A 17,777-nucleotide genomic window follows, 5' to 3' on the forward strand; every position below is an offset into this window, starting at 1 on the left:
TTATCACGTTCAATGAATGTTACACTACAAAATGTTGGTATAAAGGAGGTCAATGTAAAATAAACATGATGGATGTTTCCGATGTTAACGTTATAAAAGCTGGTTCTTCACAAAACAAAAACAATTTTCACAACAACAAAAACCTACCTTCTAACCAGACGACAATCTCGAAATCAAGATTCGAAATCGATCTTATATATTCACTAAGAAAATGAATTCCACGACATATTAGCACATTCGATTTCTGTAAACAGAGACCCAAGGTGTGGCCTTTTTAATACTTTAATTTGAACTCGAAGTACATTCATTGAAGGCAAAGCCCTTTTTAAAAAAAAACACACATTTATTGCAAATCACAAACCTTGTTTCAGTATATGCATTTAGTATGCTATACCTTTACGACAAGTTTGTGTGATTGGGTCAGTATCCATGATTTAGGATCTGACTGTTAGATAAAAAGACTTAAGTTAACATTTTGAAAAATGCACTAGAGGAAAATGAGTTTGTTTCCGTGTTTTGGGGACACTGTTATTGTTTACACCTTCATCATTATGTTTTTGTCACCAACTTTAAAAACCACAGTGTCTGTCGTCAAGAACATTGTTGTTGCATATTGTCACAGACATGATAATCGGTATTGAAATTTTATAAGTTTAACTGAAATCATTATTTGGTATGACATGCAGTATTTTGATATATACATATACGCATCGTATAACATGTATAACTTGACATTCGTTATATATATTATTTTGTATTGCACTTGTTCAGTGTGAGGTCACTTAATTTGAAATTTTAAAATCAATTTTGAAAGATACAAATTTGATAAAAGTAGCTGAAACTTGATTCATAAGTATATTACTGATTTTCAATTTTCTGATTTTTCTGAATGCATGAGTTTTCACTACAGGTGTTTCAACCAGATAACGCTCAAAACGCGTGGCGACTAGCTAAGATGTGGGCCAATTTAGCAGATGCATCGATGCAACTTAGCGTTACCCATTTAGGTATGCATAATTTAGATTTGTTTTCCATTTTAAACGGTTTTTTCCGACAGAGTCAGAATATATTGAAAATATTTTCTAAATCCTGATCCGAATCTACACTGACAGCTTCATGAAACAAATTACTTTGAGACACTTAACAGTCTGCATAATACAAATAAAAAAAAATAAGACTGATCATGCCAACAAAAATCGGGAGTGACCTCATGTGCTCCAGTAATTAAAGTATTTACTCACCAGTCATGTAATTCATATATGAACAAATTCGTTAAAACGTTTAGTTTTGTGGTCACATTCTAGGAAAATTTTGTTACGACAATTGAAACAGTCATGTATCGTACGTATTATATTATGGTCAACCAACTAGAGAGATATTATTATGGATGACCTCAACTCCACAATACTGACAACTTTTGTTTTAAGGGCTTCCTTATCAACAACAACTCTTTTTTAATCATGGTTTACAGTTGGAGATCTAGAGCTACAATTATATGTTTGTCTCAACATTGTGTTTTGATAATCAACAACTGAACACGTCAGTATTAAAAAGTTATGTTTCCAATCAATTGATACAGGCTCACAATATTTTGCAACGTTTGGTTTATGCTAATTTTCAGGTCAGTGGAAGTTACAAGGCAAAACTGATTATTCATAAATGAGGAAATATTACAGGGGTAGTTAAAATTTATATACTTAAAGAACCTTTAAAGTACTAGTATTTAATTTTAAAATATTGCGATCGTAAAACACGTCCTTTAAATCTTTGATTTGGTAGAGGTGTAAGGGATAATAGGTTTAACAAATACCGACTGGTTCTTACACCTTTAATTTGAGCTGATATATGATAAAGGATATTGTCGCTGGTAATCACATTGATACATTTGTTTAAAAATGCAGTTTTATTAATATCCTTTCATTCGTCGAGAGTAAATCGGACTGAAAGGTATACTTTTAGCAGTATTGTTATTATAGTTTGTTTCCTTGTTTAAATGGTGATTTTTACTAGTGGTTTCCTTCCATAAGTTGACCTGAGAAAGAACGGAGACTGCTGAATAAATATACGAGCAAATTTATTAGATGCCCACCGACATCTATACAAATGGCAGTAGGTCATTGAAAGAGACATTATAGAGAAGCTGATGTATAATGTCCATGATTCTAATATGACGTGATTCTTTCGCGTTATGAATAGACCCATGCTCTAAATTCAATAACTTAATAATATATTTCATCAACGTAACACTTCCAAACTCTTAAATGATGCACATGTTGTTACTAATTCATTTATTATGACTGTAATGCGTTGCATTCCGAAATTGACATATTTGACCTAGATACGACAATCGTTTATGCTGGCTTTTCAAAAAATCCTCCCTCTGAAAAATCACAGTTCCTGCCGTTTGCTTCTTTACAAACAAACAAAGGAGGTTCATGGAAGAACCTTCACAATTGCTTTGTCCACATCGGACACAGAAATTACCTTAATTGTCCTAATCGGAATCGAAATAATTGATGCAAGCTATACTGCATTGCACTTTTAACATGGTTATGCATTATATTTGTGTTAGTTTAGCCCTCATTATCGTTCAGGCAAAAATAATCACTAATAGTCACTAATCAGTCTTTCGTAAACAATGTTTGTGCCAGGCGAACAAACTTCTTATACTGTCTCTATGATAAGTCATTTTGTTTTTAAGTTAAAATTCATCATTACTCATTTGTTGATTGTGTCAGTAAATTCGTAATTTGTTCTGGTTTCAATTTTCGATTCCAGTAGTCCGCATTCTATCTACAGAGAGATGTTGCAAGTAAAAGAAACTCATTATAAAAACAAGGGTTGAATGATTGTTATTCCTGTGGTAAATCTATTTCTCTGTTTTGGTTCCTGAATTACAGATAAAAAATGTCTGAACTTAAAAGAAACTTTTTCAACTTTTTTATTTATTTATTTTTGATTTTTGCGGCCTTTTGTCTATATCTAGCAGAATATTCGTTCTCACAGAAACCTTCTGATCGATTGTGTCCTTTTCCAGATTGAAATTTATTGAGTAGGTCTGGATTCACAATGTTGACTGTGCACCCATCTAGTAGACGGGTTTTAAACCTTTCGGAGTTTATGCAATGCCCTCAGATTATTTTGATTTGTTACCAGGTAATTGTATTATTTGATGTATACTAATATTGGCCATAGATACCGATATAAGTTTACAATGCAGTTTAGTGTAGAACAGCTTATGGGTAAATGAGAAGATTTATTTCTACAATGAAAACTGTCTACCTTTTTTTATCATAAAACTTCATCATTCAGCATACACGAAATGCATATCTCGCAGTTACTCTACGGTATTTCATTATATACGTCTTGAAGAAGGTTACTACTAACAAGGACACTATTGCATTTAATGGTTCTAAGTGGCTAAGTTGATTTTAGTTATCAAAGGTACCAGGATTATAATGTTATACGCCAGATGAGTGTTTCTCAGTTTTTTGTTTTGTATGATATGTTGATATTCGTATTTTTTCATTTTATCTATGCAATTTTCGACCATGGTGTTTAAGTAGACTGTATGATTTAGAACTGATTTACGTAAAGTAACTTTTTCTCTCTTTTTGTAATACCATGTAGAAGACAACCCCGATGTCTATCTATTTTTAATAATATAATAAAGGTATTAAAAATCTTTTATACGTTAATGCATAGACAGATAAGTATAATATGTAGATAGCGTTCTCTTGCATATGTTTCAATGATAATTTATTTTTTAATTTTTACATAATGTGAAAAGAGAGTCGAAAGATACAAAAGTCAAAAAAATGCTTAAGTCCGAGAAAAGTTCAATACGGAAAGTCCATAATCAAATGGCATAATCAAATGATAAATCATATCAATCGAATGGACAACAACTGTCCCATTCCTGACTTTGTACAGGCATGTTCAAATGTAGAAAATGATGGATTGAACCTAGCGCTGTTAAACCTCTATCGTTTGACAGTGAAACTACATGTGACCAGTTCAAAATAAATTGATAATCACATAGCTAGCAGAACAAAAAAAAAGATTAACAGACAAACAATAGTACACAACACAACATATTACAATAAACACCGCGAAACACGAAAGCCACAAACAAAATGTGATGATTTCCGAACGTATGGAAGGATAGGTAGACCCTGCTACAGATTTCCTGTTGCCGGCGTCAGTACAAACCCTGTTATAACTATAATTAGTTAGGTCACATTTGGAAAGAGGGAAAACGGTCGTGAATACATCAGAATGTACATACATGACTTTGTGTATCAATATTCAATTGTTCAGATATATGGACTTAAATAATGTAAGGAATTATTATAACTTGACTTCAAAGCGAAGTTTATAACTTTTTTGAATTGATATATTGAACATTTAATGTGAGTTTCTTGTAGTTCTTGCAATATTAATCATATTATTCTGTGTAAAATACGAAGTGCATATTCAAAATGTATCAACCGAGAAAAGACTCTGATAGAGCAAATAAGAAAGACGACGAACGAATATGTTGCTAAAATACAATAAAGAAAACTAAAGACTTAGTTACATCAATTTCAACAAAGCTGAAAATTATCTCATGCACTCCGAATAGGTAAGCGGATCATGAAATATTCAAATCTTCAGTAAAGATTTGGATACTTAAATTAAAATGCAAAAGAGAAAATATAGTTAAGCACTGTATTTAACATTCTCAATTAATTCAATTTGATCTGATCAGTTTATTTATCAATTTGCATTATTCAAATGTTATCCATGTAATTACACGGTACTTTCCTAAATTATATGGTATTTTTATAACTTGAAGAACATTCAGTTGTTATTGCTGTATCATATTTATGTACGGTCTTCAAGTTTTCCAAACATTTACACTAATTATAATTTAAATATGTTTATTCCATTTATATAACAATGTTAATTCATTACAGGACTAACTCATTTATTAATGGAAGGCATTGCTATTTGTGTACACCGCAATCTTTCATCAAGACATCCGATTTATAAATTGCTTGTACCACATTTCTATTACAACATTGCTATCAACGAGTAAGTTACACAATTAGTTCAATTTACAAAGGAAGGATATATTGTTTTCGCAAAGTTAAAGTTGAAAACACAACAAATCTGTAACACAAGTTCTACAGATGGTCAGAACATCTTTTTGGGGCGGTCATTTCATTTGTCTATCTTAGGATTTGTCTGATTTGTGCTTTAAAGTTCTTGTATTTAGTGCAAAACGGCAACCTTTAACTCAAAAGTAACATTTGCAGATTATGTCATTTATTTTTAGATACGAAAAAGATATTGTTCTCAAATGTGTATCTCCTCCTTATTTATCGTGTGTAAAGGTGCATTCTTCTTTTTCATTCAATTGACGAGAACAAAGTGTTTTATTAAACGATATTCATGTTTGCAGGTTGGCACGCGAAACACTGTTTATTCCTGGGGGATATCTAGACAATACTATGAACATTCAATCAGCTGGAGTTTTGCAATTGATTAAACAAAGGTATGTGTCTTTTGTATACAATTTTGTTGAGTATTTTGTCATGTTTTATCTTGTTTTTTTTTTCAATTTTAAATAGAGTGTTGTCTTTTTAACTTATATCTTTTGAACATCGCCTTCACATCGGGAGGTTTGAGTAGACAAAGTACAAGGCTCTTCCAACTATTTGTTCTAAAAATGTCCTATAACAAGAGAGGGATATGGTACTTGTTTCCGTTGTTCAATTGGTTTCCTTTTATTGCCAGGCTTCCTTTGGTATTAGTTGTAACATACATTTGTTTTCTCAAAATCTTATGCCTCTAGTTTGGAGTAATACAAAGTTAAATCACAAACATACTGAACTCCAAGAAAATACAAAAGGGATCAACAGCTCAAACATATCAAACGAATTGATAACAACTGTCATATTCCTGACTTGGTACAGACATTATCTTATGTAGAAAATGGTGGATAAAACCAGGTTATATAGCTAGCTTCACCGCTCACTTGTAAGACAGTTGCACAACATTCCATTATATTTACAACTATTTGTGAACAAAGCAAAGGCATAAAAGGTAAAAATGTAAATAACAGTCAACATTAATTTAAACACTATTAAATCAATTGAATAAGCCAAATGAAATCGTCTCTTGAAAAATGGAAAAGGATGTTGGGTTGAAACAGATATATTTTCATCCTTCACATATTTATCCGGGTGACAAAGGCAATGGCTAGGTGTAGATTCTTGCATGTGTATTTATAGGTTGGGCGACTGGAATATGAATATCGATGGCACGTTTCCAAGAGATCTAGCAAATAGAGGTGTAAGTACATGTTGTATAGAATTAAATGTTACACTACGTTTCTAATTAGATATAATCTTAAATAGTTTGGTATGCTTGCATGCTTTTAAACTTGTGTATAGATGTAAGAAGATGTGGTATGAGTGTCATTGTGACAAAGCTTCATCCAAATCACAATATATAAAAGTATATAGGACAAAGTACGGTCTTTAATACGAAGCCTTGGCTCACACCGAACAGCAAACTATAAAGGGCCCAAAAATACAACATGTATAACTAGTGTAAAACCATTCAATTGGTAAAACCAACGGTCAGATCCATATAAAAAACGAAAAAGAAACCACATCAACAAACGACAACTACTGAACCTCGGATTTCTATATGTGAAGTATGTTTTAAAAGTCAGTTGTAGTTATGAAGGATACGTAATTATACGGATAGCGAATAAAGTATCATAATGTGAAAAAGTGAAAAACCACAACACTTAATAAATTGTATGCGTCCGAGGTGTTTTTGTGGATGATTTTTTATCGGGACCCTCTGAAGTCGGATATTTGAAATTAGAATCTGTAAGAAAAGAGGCTCAAAACCTTATCATGACAGTGCAAACTAAAACGATTTATGACTTACACATTACAAATAAGGTTTCAGGGGTTCTGTAAATAAGTAAATTGATTTTTTTTTTTGGCTTTTGAATTTTTATACAACAATCATTTATTAAATGATAACACGGTTAATTTTCATTATGACTAAATGTTGATGTTAGTCCTTAAATTCACATTTTCCCTAATAGTAATATGAAAGACACAAAATTTAAAAAAAGTAGACAATTATTAGCTAAGAACAATTTAAGATGCTAGTATTGATTTATGCCACCATGATAATCTGTATCGAAGAAGGAGGTGTTAATCATAGTTAACTAGGGAAATAATTTTTTCTACTTTTTAAAATGTTGTGTCTTTCATATTACTGTTATCACGTATCTTTTACAGTGGTGTATATCCCCCTTTAGTAAATATATTTCATTTCTTATGTATTTGAAAATCTAAACATCAGTATATGAACATGAAAAACCGTTTTTTTTTTACATTTTGAAAATAGATAACCGCAGCTTAATTTAATTACAAAATCTGTTTAAACTTGTTTAGTCTTTTAAGACAGATTGGTCAGATTAATATGCATCCTGATCACACTTCAACGTGCTTCTATATATTTGTCGTTTCATCAATACCCAGTTCTTGCACGTCCATTAACAATATATGATACAATATAGAGATAGTTAAGTGTATTTGCAGCTAACAGGTGATGGTGGAGATAACCAGGTTAACATACCTGGATTTTTCTATGCCGAAGATGGTTTACGACTATACAATGCTATACACAATTATGTAGAGCAATATGTTCATCACTATTATTCAGGAGTGGATGACGATGGTAAGTTAGTTTTAACTGGTCAAATTTAAATATTACACTTTATTACCCTTTTGAAGGAGGTGAAACAGTTTGCATTTTTTACGTAACGAATTCTGTTTCGTAGTCAATGAATCAAAATACCTAAACAAACAACACATAATTTGTTTTATACAATTTCATTAGATTTACAGTTAGGGTTAAGGATTCTCACAAACCAAGACCACTGACTTGCACTTTTTATTTAGTTTCACAAGAAACAAAATAACGTCGTTGTTCATTTGTGATATTTACAGTTTTAAAATTGTAAATCTGCTTTACGATGGAATTTTTGTTGCAAAAATATAATGTCATACTGCGAAATTAAATAGAAATACAAAAGGGAAGCAGATGTGATGACGAAGCAGTAGTTCATTAGTGCAGCTTTATTATCAAATGAACCTGTGAGTTTATAAAAAATGAAAATCAAAAAATTTCACAAACTTATCTTACAATAAAACAAATATTATCCCCATTAGTTCGTGTTCGTCCGTATAAGAATTCGCGACTTGCAGTTGTCCTATATGAAGTTTAATAAATGACTTTAAACTGTTTAGTTATACACCTATCTTAAATAGTGTGCTTCAGATTGATCAGAAACATTTATATTGTTGGTAAGACAAACATGTCTGCATAATACATAAGTCCATACATTAGTTATGTGATCGTTAAAAATGTTTCAACTACTAGTATCTTGAACTACGTATATTGTCATCAAATGAGTAATAATGTTCACTTGTGTGACGGTAGTTTTGAACTAGTAGTGGATACGTCATGAATTATGAACTGTCGTTGATTACATGGATTAGTTTGATCTGAACTTATCACTTCATCTTTGAAAGCATTTGTATTTGTATTGCTTGATTGCAGATATCAGAAATAGGTTATTAGGCGACTTTGAAATACAGGCGTTTTACACAGAATTAGTTAAGCCACGTGCATATCAAAACGGAGGAATTGGAATGCAGGTAAATGTATAGAATAATTATTAATGTAAGAGCCAATTTTTAACATGTTAAAGTCTCCCCTAACGACGAAATAGAAAAAAGTTAGACTTAGATATGCTAAAAAATGTCAAATGATCAACATTATGAATTGACCCGATTAATAGTTATTGCCATCTAATCGTAATTTTTCACATCTAATAAAGGAATTCAATGTAGTATGCATACATGTAGCAAACAAACAAAATCACATTTAAAATCAATGTTAACAGCCTGATGGATCCTGAATTGTCCCTACCCATGCTTTGGTGTAGATATAAGAAATGTGAAAAAGAGAGTAACTTGATGGTTGACCAAAAAGGAAATTCATTTAGAGATAGATTAAAAATAATCTATAAAATTCTTAAATTAAGTAGCTTGTCGCAGCATAAGAAACATGATTGGAAGATAAGTGTTTTATTGCGCATGATGTATACTTCGACGTAACGGAAGACGACAAAAACTGCTTTCCACTTGGGACTAATTCGACCATTCACATGTACTTCGAAGTTTGCCATTCAGTGAGTAACATTTGTCTTTAATACTCAAAATGAATCTGCAATTTCTACAGACAAGTCCAATAACTGATTTATTTAGGCTTATTTATTTTTGCAACGGGGTATTCCTTGTGAAATATGACTGTTCTGTCGGTAGAAAATACATCCTCTATCATACTTAATTTTACAGGGAGTTCCAGGAAACAACGGCAGATTTGACACAACTGGTCAGCTTGTTGATACCCTAACGTCAACAATATTCATATGTTCGGTTATGCATGCAGCAACAAATTTTCCACAGTATGATCAATATGGATTCCCGCCAAATTATTCAACATTACTTCATGGAGAACCACCTCAAAATACGGTATTGTTTTTTTTTATATTTTTTGGGGTAAATTATACAGTCACGTGTTTTATGTAAGCACTCCATATTCTAAAGGTCGAAACAAAAAATATAAAAAAAAACAATCACTTTATTGTTTCTAATTGAAACTAGTTGAAAGGTATTTTATGATATTTGATTGATGATTAAATTAACACATTTTTCAAAAAAGGACCATGCTTTTAAGAGGGGCGAAAGATACTAGAGGGATATTTAAACTCATAAATCGAAATTAAACTGACAACACCATATTTAAAAAGAAAAAGACAAAAAGACAAACAATAGAAACTTGACACAACATAGAAAACTAAAGAATAAGCAAAACGAACCCCACCAAAAACTAGGGGGGGGGGGGTCTCAGCTGCTGCGGAAGGTCAAGCAGATCCTGTTTCACATGTAAAATGGGACATGGCATCAACTTTGCTAATAAATAAATTCATATGTTCAGGATTAATTAAAATGTTCTTTTTTGTTTTTCTTTAAGAGTTTAGTAGAAGACCAAGCTGTACTAAATTGTCTTCCATCAGTCAGAGAAACATTCGACATCATGACAAATTTTACTCTTCTCAGTCAAGAAACGACACAACCACTCGGACAGTCTGAAGTTCAATTAATTGAAGACCCAAATGCAGTCACAATCCTTAATACGTAAGTAGATTATAAAGAAGTGTAACGTTTTCGATCTTATAAATACCTTCGGCTATTGCAAATGTATTTAATAAGCTTTGATTCTAGCCTAGTGTTTTGTAAATTTTCCAATGCTTTGACTTTTTTTCATGAATAATTTTCCTGTCCTCCGATTCTTTTCAAACACGGAATTCAATCGAGTTTAACTTACTTCTAAAAAACTTAATATAAGTAATTTTTTTTAGATATTTTTAGAAATGGACGATTACTGAATCAATGACCTACTTATTATAATTTGCCATTGATGCAAAGTCAACGTTCAGTACTGACAGGAACAAAACGATTGAGAATGAATCACCATCGCATAAAAGAAAAAAATCGTATTTGTATTCAGACACTCGTTACATACAACATTGAGAAATTCTTGAATTCCTTTTTAGTTCTTGGTTTGGAAGCTTGTACCTCTAAGAATGTATTACAAACATGGTATCACAACCGGTCAGTACATAACGTTGTTGATTTATTGAATAAAGTGTTTCCTAAAGTTGACACTTATATACTGCTATAAGGTTTTTAAATAATGTCGTAATCAGATAAAATGTATGTTATTTTTTATCAACCTGTATGGTTGCAGAGATTAAAGACTGTTTGCCAGAACACATCCTATCGATGCTTAAATGCTGACAATGCCCAATGCTATCTTTTGAAAGTCTGTCCACATAATGGCTCAATCTATTGGATATTTACAAATTCATTTTTAGCTCACCTGGCCCGAAAGGCCAAGTGAGCTTTTCTCATCACTTGGCGTCCATCTTCCGTCATCGTCGTCGTCCGGGGTCGTCTGTTAACTTTAACAAAAATCTTCTACTCTGAAACTACTGCGCCATATTTTAACAAAACTTGACAACAATCATCATTGGAGTATCTAGTTCTAAAATGTGTCCGCTGACCCGGCCAGCCAACTAAGATGGCCGCCATGGCTAAAAATAGAACATAGGGGTGAAATTTAGCTGTTGGCTTATAACTCTGAAACCAAAGCATTTAGAGCAAATCTGATTCGGGGTAAAATTGTTTATCAAGTCAAGATCTATCTGCCCTGAAATTTTAAGATTAATCGAACAACCCGTTCTTGGGTTTCTGTCCCTGAATTAGTTATTTCAAGGAAATTTTTCTGTTTTTAGATCACTTGGCCCAAGCCAAGTGAGCTTTTCTCATCACTTTGCGTCCGTCGTCCGTCATCCGTCGTCATCGGTCGTCGTCCGTCGGCGTTAACTTTTACAAAAATCTTCTCCTCTGAAACTACTGGGCCAAATTTAACCAAACTTTGCCACAATCATCATTTGGGTATTTAGTTTAAAAATTGTGTCCGTTGACTCGCCAAACCTACCAAGATGGCCTCCATGGCTAAACATAGAACATAGGGGTAAAATGAAACCAAAGCATTTAGAGCATATTTGACGGGACACGGGGGGGGGGGGTCAATTGTTTATCAGTTCAAGATTTATCTGCCCTGAAATTTTTAGATGAATTGAACAACCGGTTGTTTGGTTGCTGCCCCTGAATTGGTAATTTTAAGGAAATTTTACCGTTTTCGGTTATTATCTCCAATATTATTATAGATAGAGATAAACTGTAAACAACAATAATGTACAGCAAAGTAAGACTTTTAGGAGTTATTGCCCTTTATAGTAAATTTTTAACAATTTTCATTAATTTTGTAAATTTTGGTAAATTTGTATGCCCCACCTACGGTAGTAGAGGGGCATTATGTTTTCTGGTCTGTGGGTCCGTTTTTTCGTCTGTCTGTTTGTTCGTCTGTCTGTTCGTTCGTCCGTTTGTTCGTTCGTCCATTCGTTCGTCCTGCTTCAGCTTAAAGTTTTTGATCAAGATAGTTTTTGATGAAGTGTAAGTCCAATCAACTTGAAACTTAGTACACATGTTCCCTATGATATGATCTTTCTAATTGTAATACCAAAATAGAGTTTTTAACCCAATTTCACGGTCTACTGAACATAGAAAATGATAGTACGAGAAGGGCATCCGTGTACTTGGGACACATTCTTGTTACAAAATGTTATTCTCTGTAACTACTGGCCATGGGCAAAGTGCATTATAGATAGATATGTTCTTAACAGCAAGAGTGTTCAGTAAAGTAAAATTGCATCACAGGGGTGGGCTAATATCTACAAACACATCAGCATGACCAAAACATAATTTGGCATGAATCCATCTGTGTCCTTTGTTTAATATGCATATAGACAAAGGTGAGCGACACAAGCTCGTTAGAGTCTCTACTTTTGTTTTTGAAACAAATATTTATTTATTAATTTGTATAGACTGGTACATGTAAAAAAATTTCAGTACGTGCATACATTCTTAAGTCAGCTACATGGGATATATTTGGGTTTTTTTGTCGTTAAGGTTTTTTGTGTGCTTAGTGTCCTTCTTCTGAGCCCAGAATTTTTCTGACTGATTATTTTAGTTAGTTGCTGTTGTGTCCTTACACCACTGCACATAGTTCGGAAATGTGTAAACGATTAAAAACATATTAAACCCGGTTCTTTGTTTTCAAATCCAAAGTCAAAAGTAAAATACCAAAATAACCGATCTCCGAGTAAAATTCGGAACATCACGTTTCTAAGCTAATGGCACAATCATAAGCTCAAATACATCAAACGAATGGATAACAACTGTAGAATTTCTGACTTGGTACAGGCAATTTCCTATGTATAAAATGTTGGATTTAACTTATTTCATAGTTAGCTAAACCTCTTACTTGTATGACAGTCGCATAAAATTCTATTTTTATTAAAAACGATGTGTTAACAAAATCAACAGATATAATAGTTGAAATGTCAAAAATAGAGGCATATCAGTCGACATTGTGCTATATTCCAAATCACTATAAAATCAAGCAAAAATGACAACAAATATAACAAATCGCATATTCAAAAACGAGACAAAAATACAAAATTCAAAAGTCTTTTATTTAGTCAAGCATAAATCAGGTGGCGTTCCCTTTTAATTTTAAAATGTTTTTGATATGCCAAGGACTTTTATTTCACTATGCTTTACGCCATATGTTTCCTCACTTTGCACTTAACTCTATTATTTAGATATCCAAAGTTTTGAATGTCAGAGAAAGAGTTGTTGAGAAAGCAATTGTCAGAAAATTTTACAAAACAAAACGTTCTTTAGGCCTTTTGTTTGCTCTACGATGACGGCCTTCCAATGTCCTATGGATGCTTTAACTATCATGTTAATTGGTCTCATTTACAATAATTCGATATCTTCTTATTCAATTAGGCCAACAAACAAACACGCATTTACAAATGAGGTAGGTCATATTATTTGATTCCAAAATTAGTTCAGCATAATTTCACAACAATTTCCTAGTGCATCCTATTAAATATTTCTCTTAAAAGATATACGTATTTATTTGAATTCAAACACATTTCTTTCAAGTAACTTTATATTATAGGTTCAGAGAACAATTGGTCCTAATTGAAGAGGGGATTAATGTGCGGAACAGAGCAGGAAACCTGAATCCAAATTTTATTCCATATACTAGACTTTTACCAAGCAATATTCCGAATTCAATTGCAATATAAAAAACAAAGTGGTTGTAAATGCCATCAACATATAACAACAATATATGTTAGTTGATATATTAGTTAAAACATTGTTTTTAGTAGCTAGCCGTTTGGAAAAAGAGGATTAATTAGAACATTTGTGAGTTTGATCTTGAACACTACAGTTGTTTACAGCGTTGCCCTTTGGTCGCTGTTGGATATGTACGACTGTATGGCAATCTTTCTAACTCTCCTTATTATTGTTTTAAAAAATAACATGGGTTAGGCTTTCGTCAATCTTGTATAAATAAGTACACTTCATGTCTTTAAAAAGTTGATTGCATATATCTCTTTATTTACAAGACAACAAACATAACAGTTTATAGAGTTCAATGAAAAAAAAAATTAGTTTATCTAGCTCGGTTAACTTTGTATAACATTCAGGATTTTAAGCGAGAACGGTCGACATTTAACAGCAATTTTATCAAACACATGCATTGCTTTTATGTATTCATTTTTTTTCTCTTTATTACATAACAAAACTATTATTGACCCAAACAGGAAGCTGCCTGTGTTACTGTATTCCCGTATTTGACCAAATAGTTAAATGTGTATTCATACTCATGAAAGATATCTATTACCCGACAATTTGATCTATTTTTGGTTTTATTAATCTATAGTCCTTTTTTGAATTAATAAGTGTGGTTAATATTTTTTCAATGTATACTGTATTTATTGAGCATGTGCATTGCAACGTTTTAATAAACTGTTAAACATGTTAAATTAATCATATTAAATAATATAAAAATCAAACACATTATTCGTAATTATAAGTAGTTTCATACCGCAGTCCCACTAGGCTACGATAGCACTACAGTCTGTGAAAAAAAATTAATATTTTGACGATCATAGTGCGATCGTGTAGATCGTAGTAAGGACGTTGTAAGGTCGTGTTGATGTCTTCATTATCGTGATTAGCGTTGCCAGCTTTGAACATGTTCAAAACAATCGGGGTGTATTTTTGGCGAAATTAGGTCGTAGTAAAAGCGCAGTGAGAGCGCATTAAGGTCGTGGTAAGATCGCAAAGGTCGCTGTACCATCTTGGCGACATCGTAGCAAAAGCGCGATTCTAGTCGGGGAGACTGCGCTGGGATTTCACAGCGACTTAACTACGACCTCACTACGACCCTCACGTTTTTACCACGGCCCAAGCACGCTTCCACGACTACTTTACTACGTTTATATCACGCTTATACAACGCTGTTCAAGACCATAGTACGATTTTAGTACGCTTATGCCGTCCTCATCACGCTGTTCTTACGTTCATACTACGATCATCATGATCATTGTCGTTGTCATATAAAATTTCTCCAGCTTTTGTTTTTCTGTATGTAATATGGACCTCTTGTCCTTTATCGCCAACGGCTCAATTATTCTTGACACATCTGTGTCATTCCTACTATCGTTCACTAAAGCATCGTCAGTTGATTTTGATGGACCAGCTTCTGGATCAAGATTCGTTACTATCAGATCTGTAGCTCACCCTCTACTTCTACCCTTACCCTTACGTAGATTTTGGAAGCGTGACTGCGTTTTTTCCGAGAAACTCTATCAATGAAAAAAAAGAAGGAATGATACAGTATTTATATGGAACACGGTATTCACGTTATTGCTGGGAGCATAGTAAGAACGTGGTATGAACGTGTTATGATCGTAGTATAGTCGTGGTAAGAGCGTGCTATAATCGCAGTAGAACATGTAGAAGCATGGTAAGATCGTGTTGCAATCGGATAACTCGTGGTATGGTCGTAGTGAGGACGTGATAAGCGTAGAAAAATCGTGATAACCGTACTGAGGTCGCAGAATGAGGGTGATGAGAACGTTGTATAATCTTATAATCGTAGTGGGATCGTTGTAGAAGCGTAACGAGGACGTAGTAGCAACGTGATTGAAACGAACATTTACATGTTCATGCCGCTCATACTGTGAGCTTACCACGATCTGAATTTATTTTAGATCGCGGAGAGCGTGGTGCAATCGAGGTCTAGTGGAACTGGGGCTTTACACAATTAACTAGAAAACAAATACGATAATGTATAAGATACATGTACCAATGCAAGAACACAAACGTTGTAATTCTTGGCAGAATAACATAAGCACAAGCTATATGTCCGGACTAGCTCACTATTTGATTCTAATCTACATAATAATTGAGCTTAACATTCGGGTTACTGGAATAGGTTTTTATAGGTCAATTGATTAATCACAGTTTATAATACCATGGTGGATAGTTATAAATCAATGGGTCAGTAATTTCATTTTTCGATTATAAGTATAAAAAATAATGCTGTGCACTACTTTTCATATTCAACGTTTGGTAAATAAATGAAATTTGGTATGATTGCCAACGAGACAACTGTCCAAAAATGACAAAATGACACAGGCATTGACAACTATATTAGGTTTTCAACAATAAGTAAAATACATACCGTATAGTCAGCTATAAAACGCTCCAAAATGTCAAATGTAAAACAAATCAAACGATTAAGCTATTAGCCTGATGTATATATACAAAATGATGAACGAAAAAAGACAAACAAATGTGATATACTCAAACAACGACTACATGTTGTACCACTGAATTACATGCCTTATACGCTAACTATTTATTGACGAAAGATTTAATTGAAGCAATTTGAATAATCCTTAAGAATGAAATTTATAAAATATAAATTAGAAAAGTGTAAATGAGCAACAAACATACGATCTTGCAATGAAGGATTATGTATGGGTCTTGATTATCATAAGACCTCAAAATTTTGATGGAAGGAAAAATGTGCTAATCACGATAAGGTCTATCCGTTTGTAAATTTTGCATAGACATTTCACAGAGGTATTTTCTTGGGAAACACCATTTTTGCGTGACTAAATAATGAAATAAAATCTTTTTCGTTACCAAACAGGACATGAAACATTTGTTTTCAAAGCTCTATGTCGTAATGTTTCTATTCCCCTAATTTTCAATGGAATATTCATTTCACTTTTGTTCTGAGATATGTGTTTTGTAATAAACAATTCATAGAAATATTGTTTGCGTGTTGTCATTTCATCACATTTTAACACCCTCTATAAAATAGAATCTTGAAAACATTCCAAATGGTTAAGTAAATTCATCTTATCATTTGGCATCCGTAGTACTTCGTTGACTTAATAGAAAAACATTCTTTTAATACCTGGCCGATATCATAATCGGGGTATTTGCGTCCGATGATCCTGCTTCCCAATCAACATGGATAAAAACAAAACATACAAGGTAAACTGGACGTTTTGTCCTGAAAATTAATAATAGAGAATAGTTGAAAAGAACATAAACACTAAAAATGTTTAGGTATATCTACTAATATATATCTTTATCAATTGTTTAAGATTGGTTCTTATCATCCTGAAATATATTACCATGATAACATAAAAGAGATAACATTTCTACAAATAAGTCAAACATTACCTTAAATTGTCAGATGACTCCTCACAGAAATGATTGCCCTAAATGACGATCTATACATTTTTTTCTGGTGTTGCGTATTACCTTCAAAGCTTTAAAAAATAATTCTACCTGATATGCAAAGTTGTCAACATGTCCTAAATCGTCAGACGACTTCTTAAAGTAGTTATTCTCGCTTTATGCTGATCTTAAAAAATATGCTGCATGCTTGACCATTATAAACAGTAGATTACTAAAAACTGTAAAAAGCCAAATGGAAAAGCATCAACTATTACATATCTTGCTATTGTAGCAACTCTCTCCGTGTGGAGGTGTACACATTGTGGTGTTTACAAAGTTTAACTTGTTGAAGCAATAAATTACTTAGTACTTAGATGAAGCATATCCGGTGAAATAAAAAAATGTATTTCATAATATTCTCGAGGATTCCGTTTTTAGTGAACA

At 32.7% G+C, this 17,777-nt stretch overlaps 1 protein-coding gene across 3 annotated transcripts in view; it reads left to right on the forward strand.

Annotated features, from left to right (window-relative positions):
* LOC143042346 (allene oxide synthase-lipoxygenase protein-like) overlaps positions 1-16,895 on the forward strand; it is a 36,766-nt gene extending 19,871 nt beyond the window's left edge. The window contains exons 8-16 of one of the 3 annotated variants that reach the window (XM_076214622.1): positions 911-1,007; positions 4,959-5,076; positions 5,447-5,539; positions 6,279-6,339; positions 7,614-7,752; positions 8,638-8,735; positions 9,438-9,614; positions 10,117-10,280; positions 13,741-16,895. In XM_076214622.1, coding sequence (XP_076070737.1) covers positions 911-1,007; positions 4,959-5,076; positions 5,447-5,539; positions 6,279-6,339; positions 7,614-7,752; positions 8,638-8,735; positions 9,438-9,614; positions 10,117-10,280; positions 13,741-13,870 — 1,077 coding nt within the window. In that variant the 3' untranslated portion in view covers positions 13,871-16,895. Of the gene's footprint in view, positions 1-910; positions 1,008-2,821; positions 3,157-4,958; positions 5,077-5,446; positions 5,540-6,278; positions 6,340-7,613; positions 7,753-8,637; positions 8,736-9,437; positions 9,615-10,116; positions 10,281-13,740 lie in introns of those variants that run through there. The other 2 variants (XM_076214623.1, XM_076214624.1) reach the window with 2 other exon arrangements.
* The last annotated feature ends 882 nt before the right edge of the window (positions 16,896-17,777 follow it).

The sequence above is a fragment of the Mytilus galloprovincialis genome, chromosome 8, assembly GCF_965363235.1.
Source record: "Mytilus galloprovincialis chromosome 8, xbMytGall1.hap1.1, whole genome shotgun sequence".
Classification (NCBI taxonomy): Eukaryota; Metazoa; Mollusca; class Bivalvia; order Mytilida; family Mytilidae; genus Mytilus; species Mytilus galloprovincialis.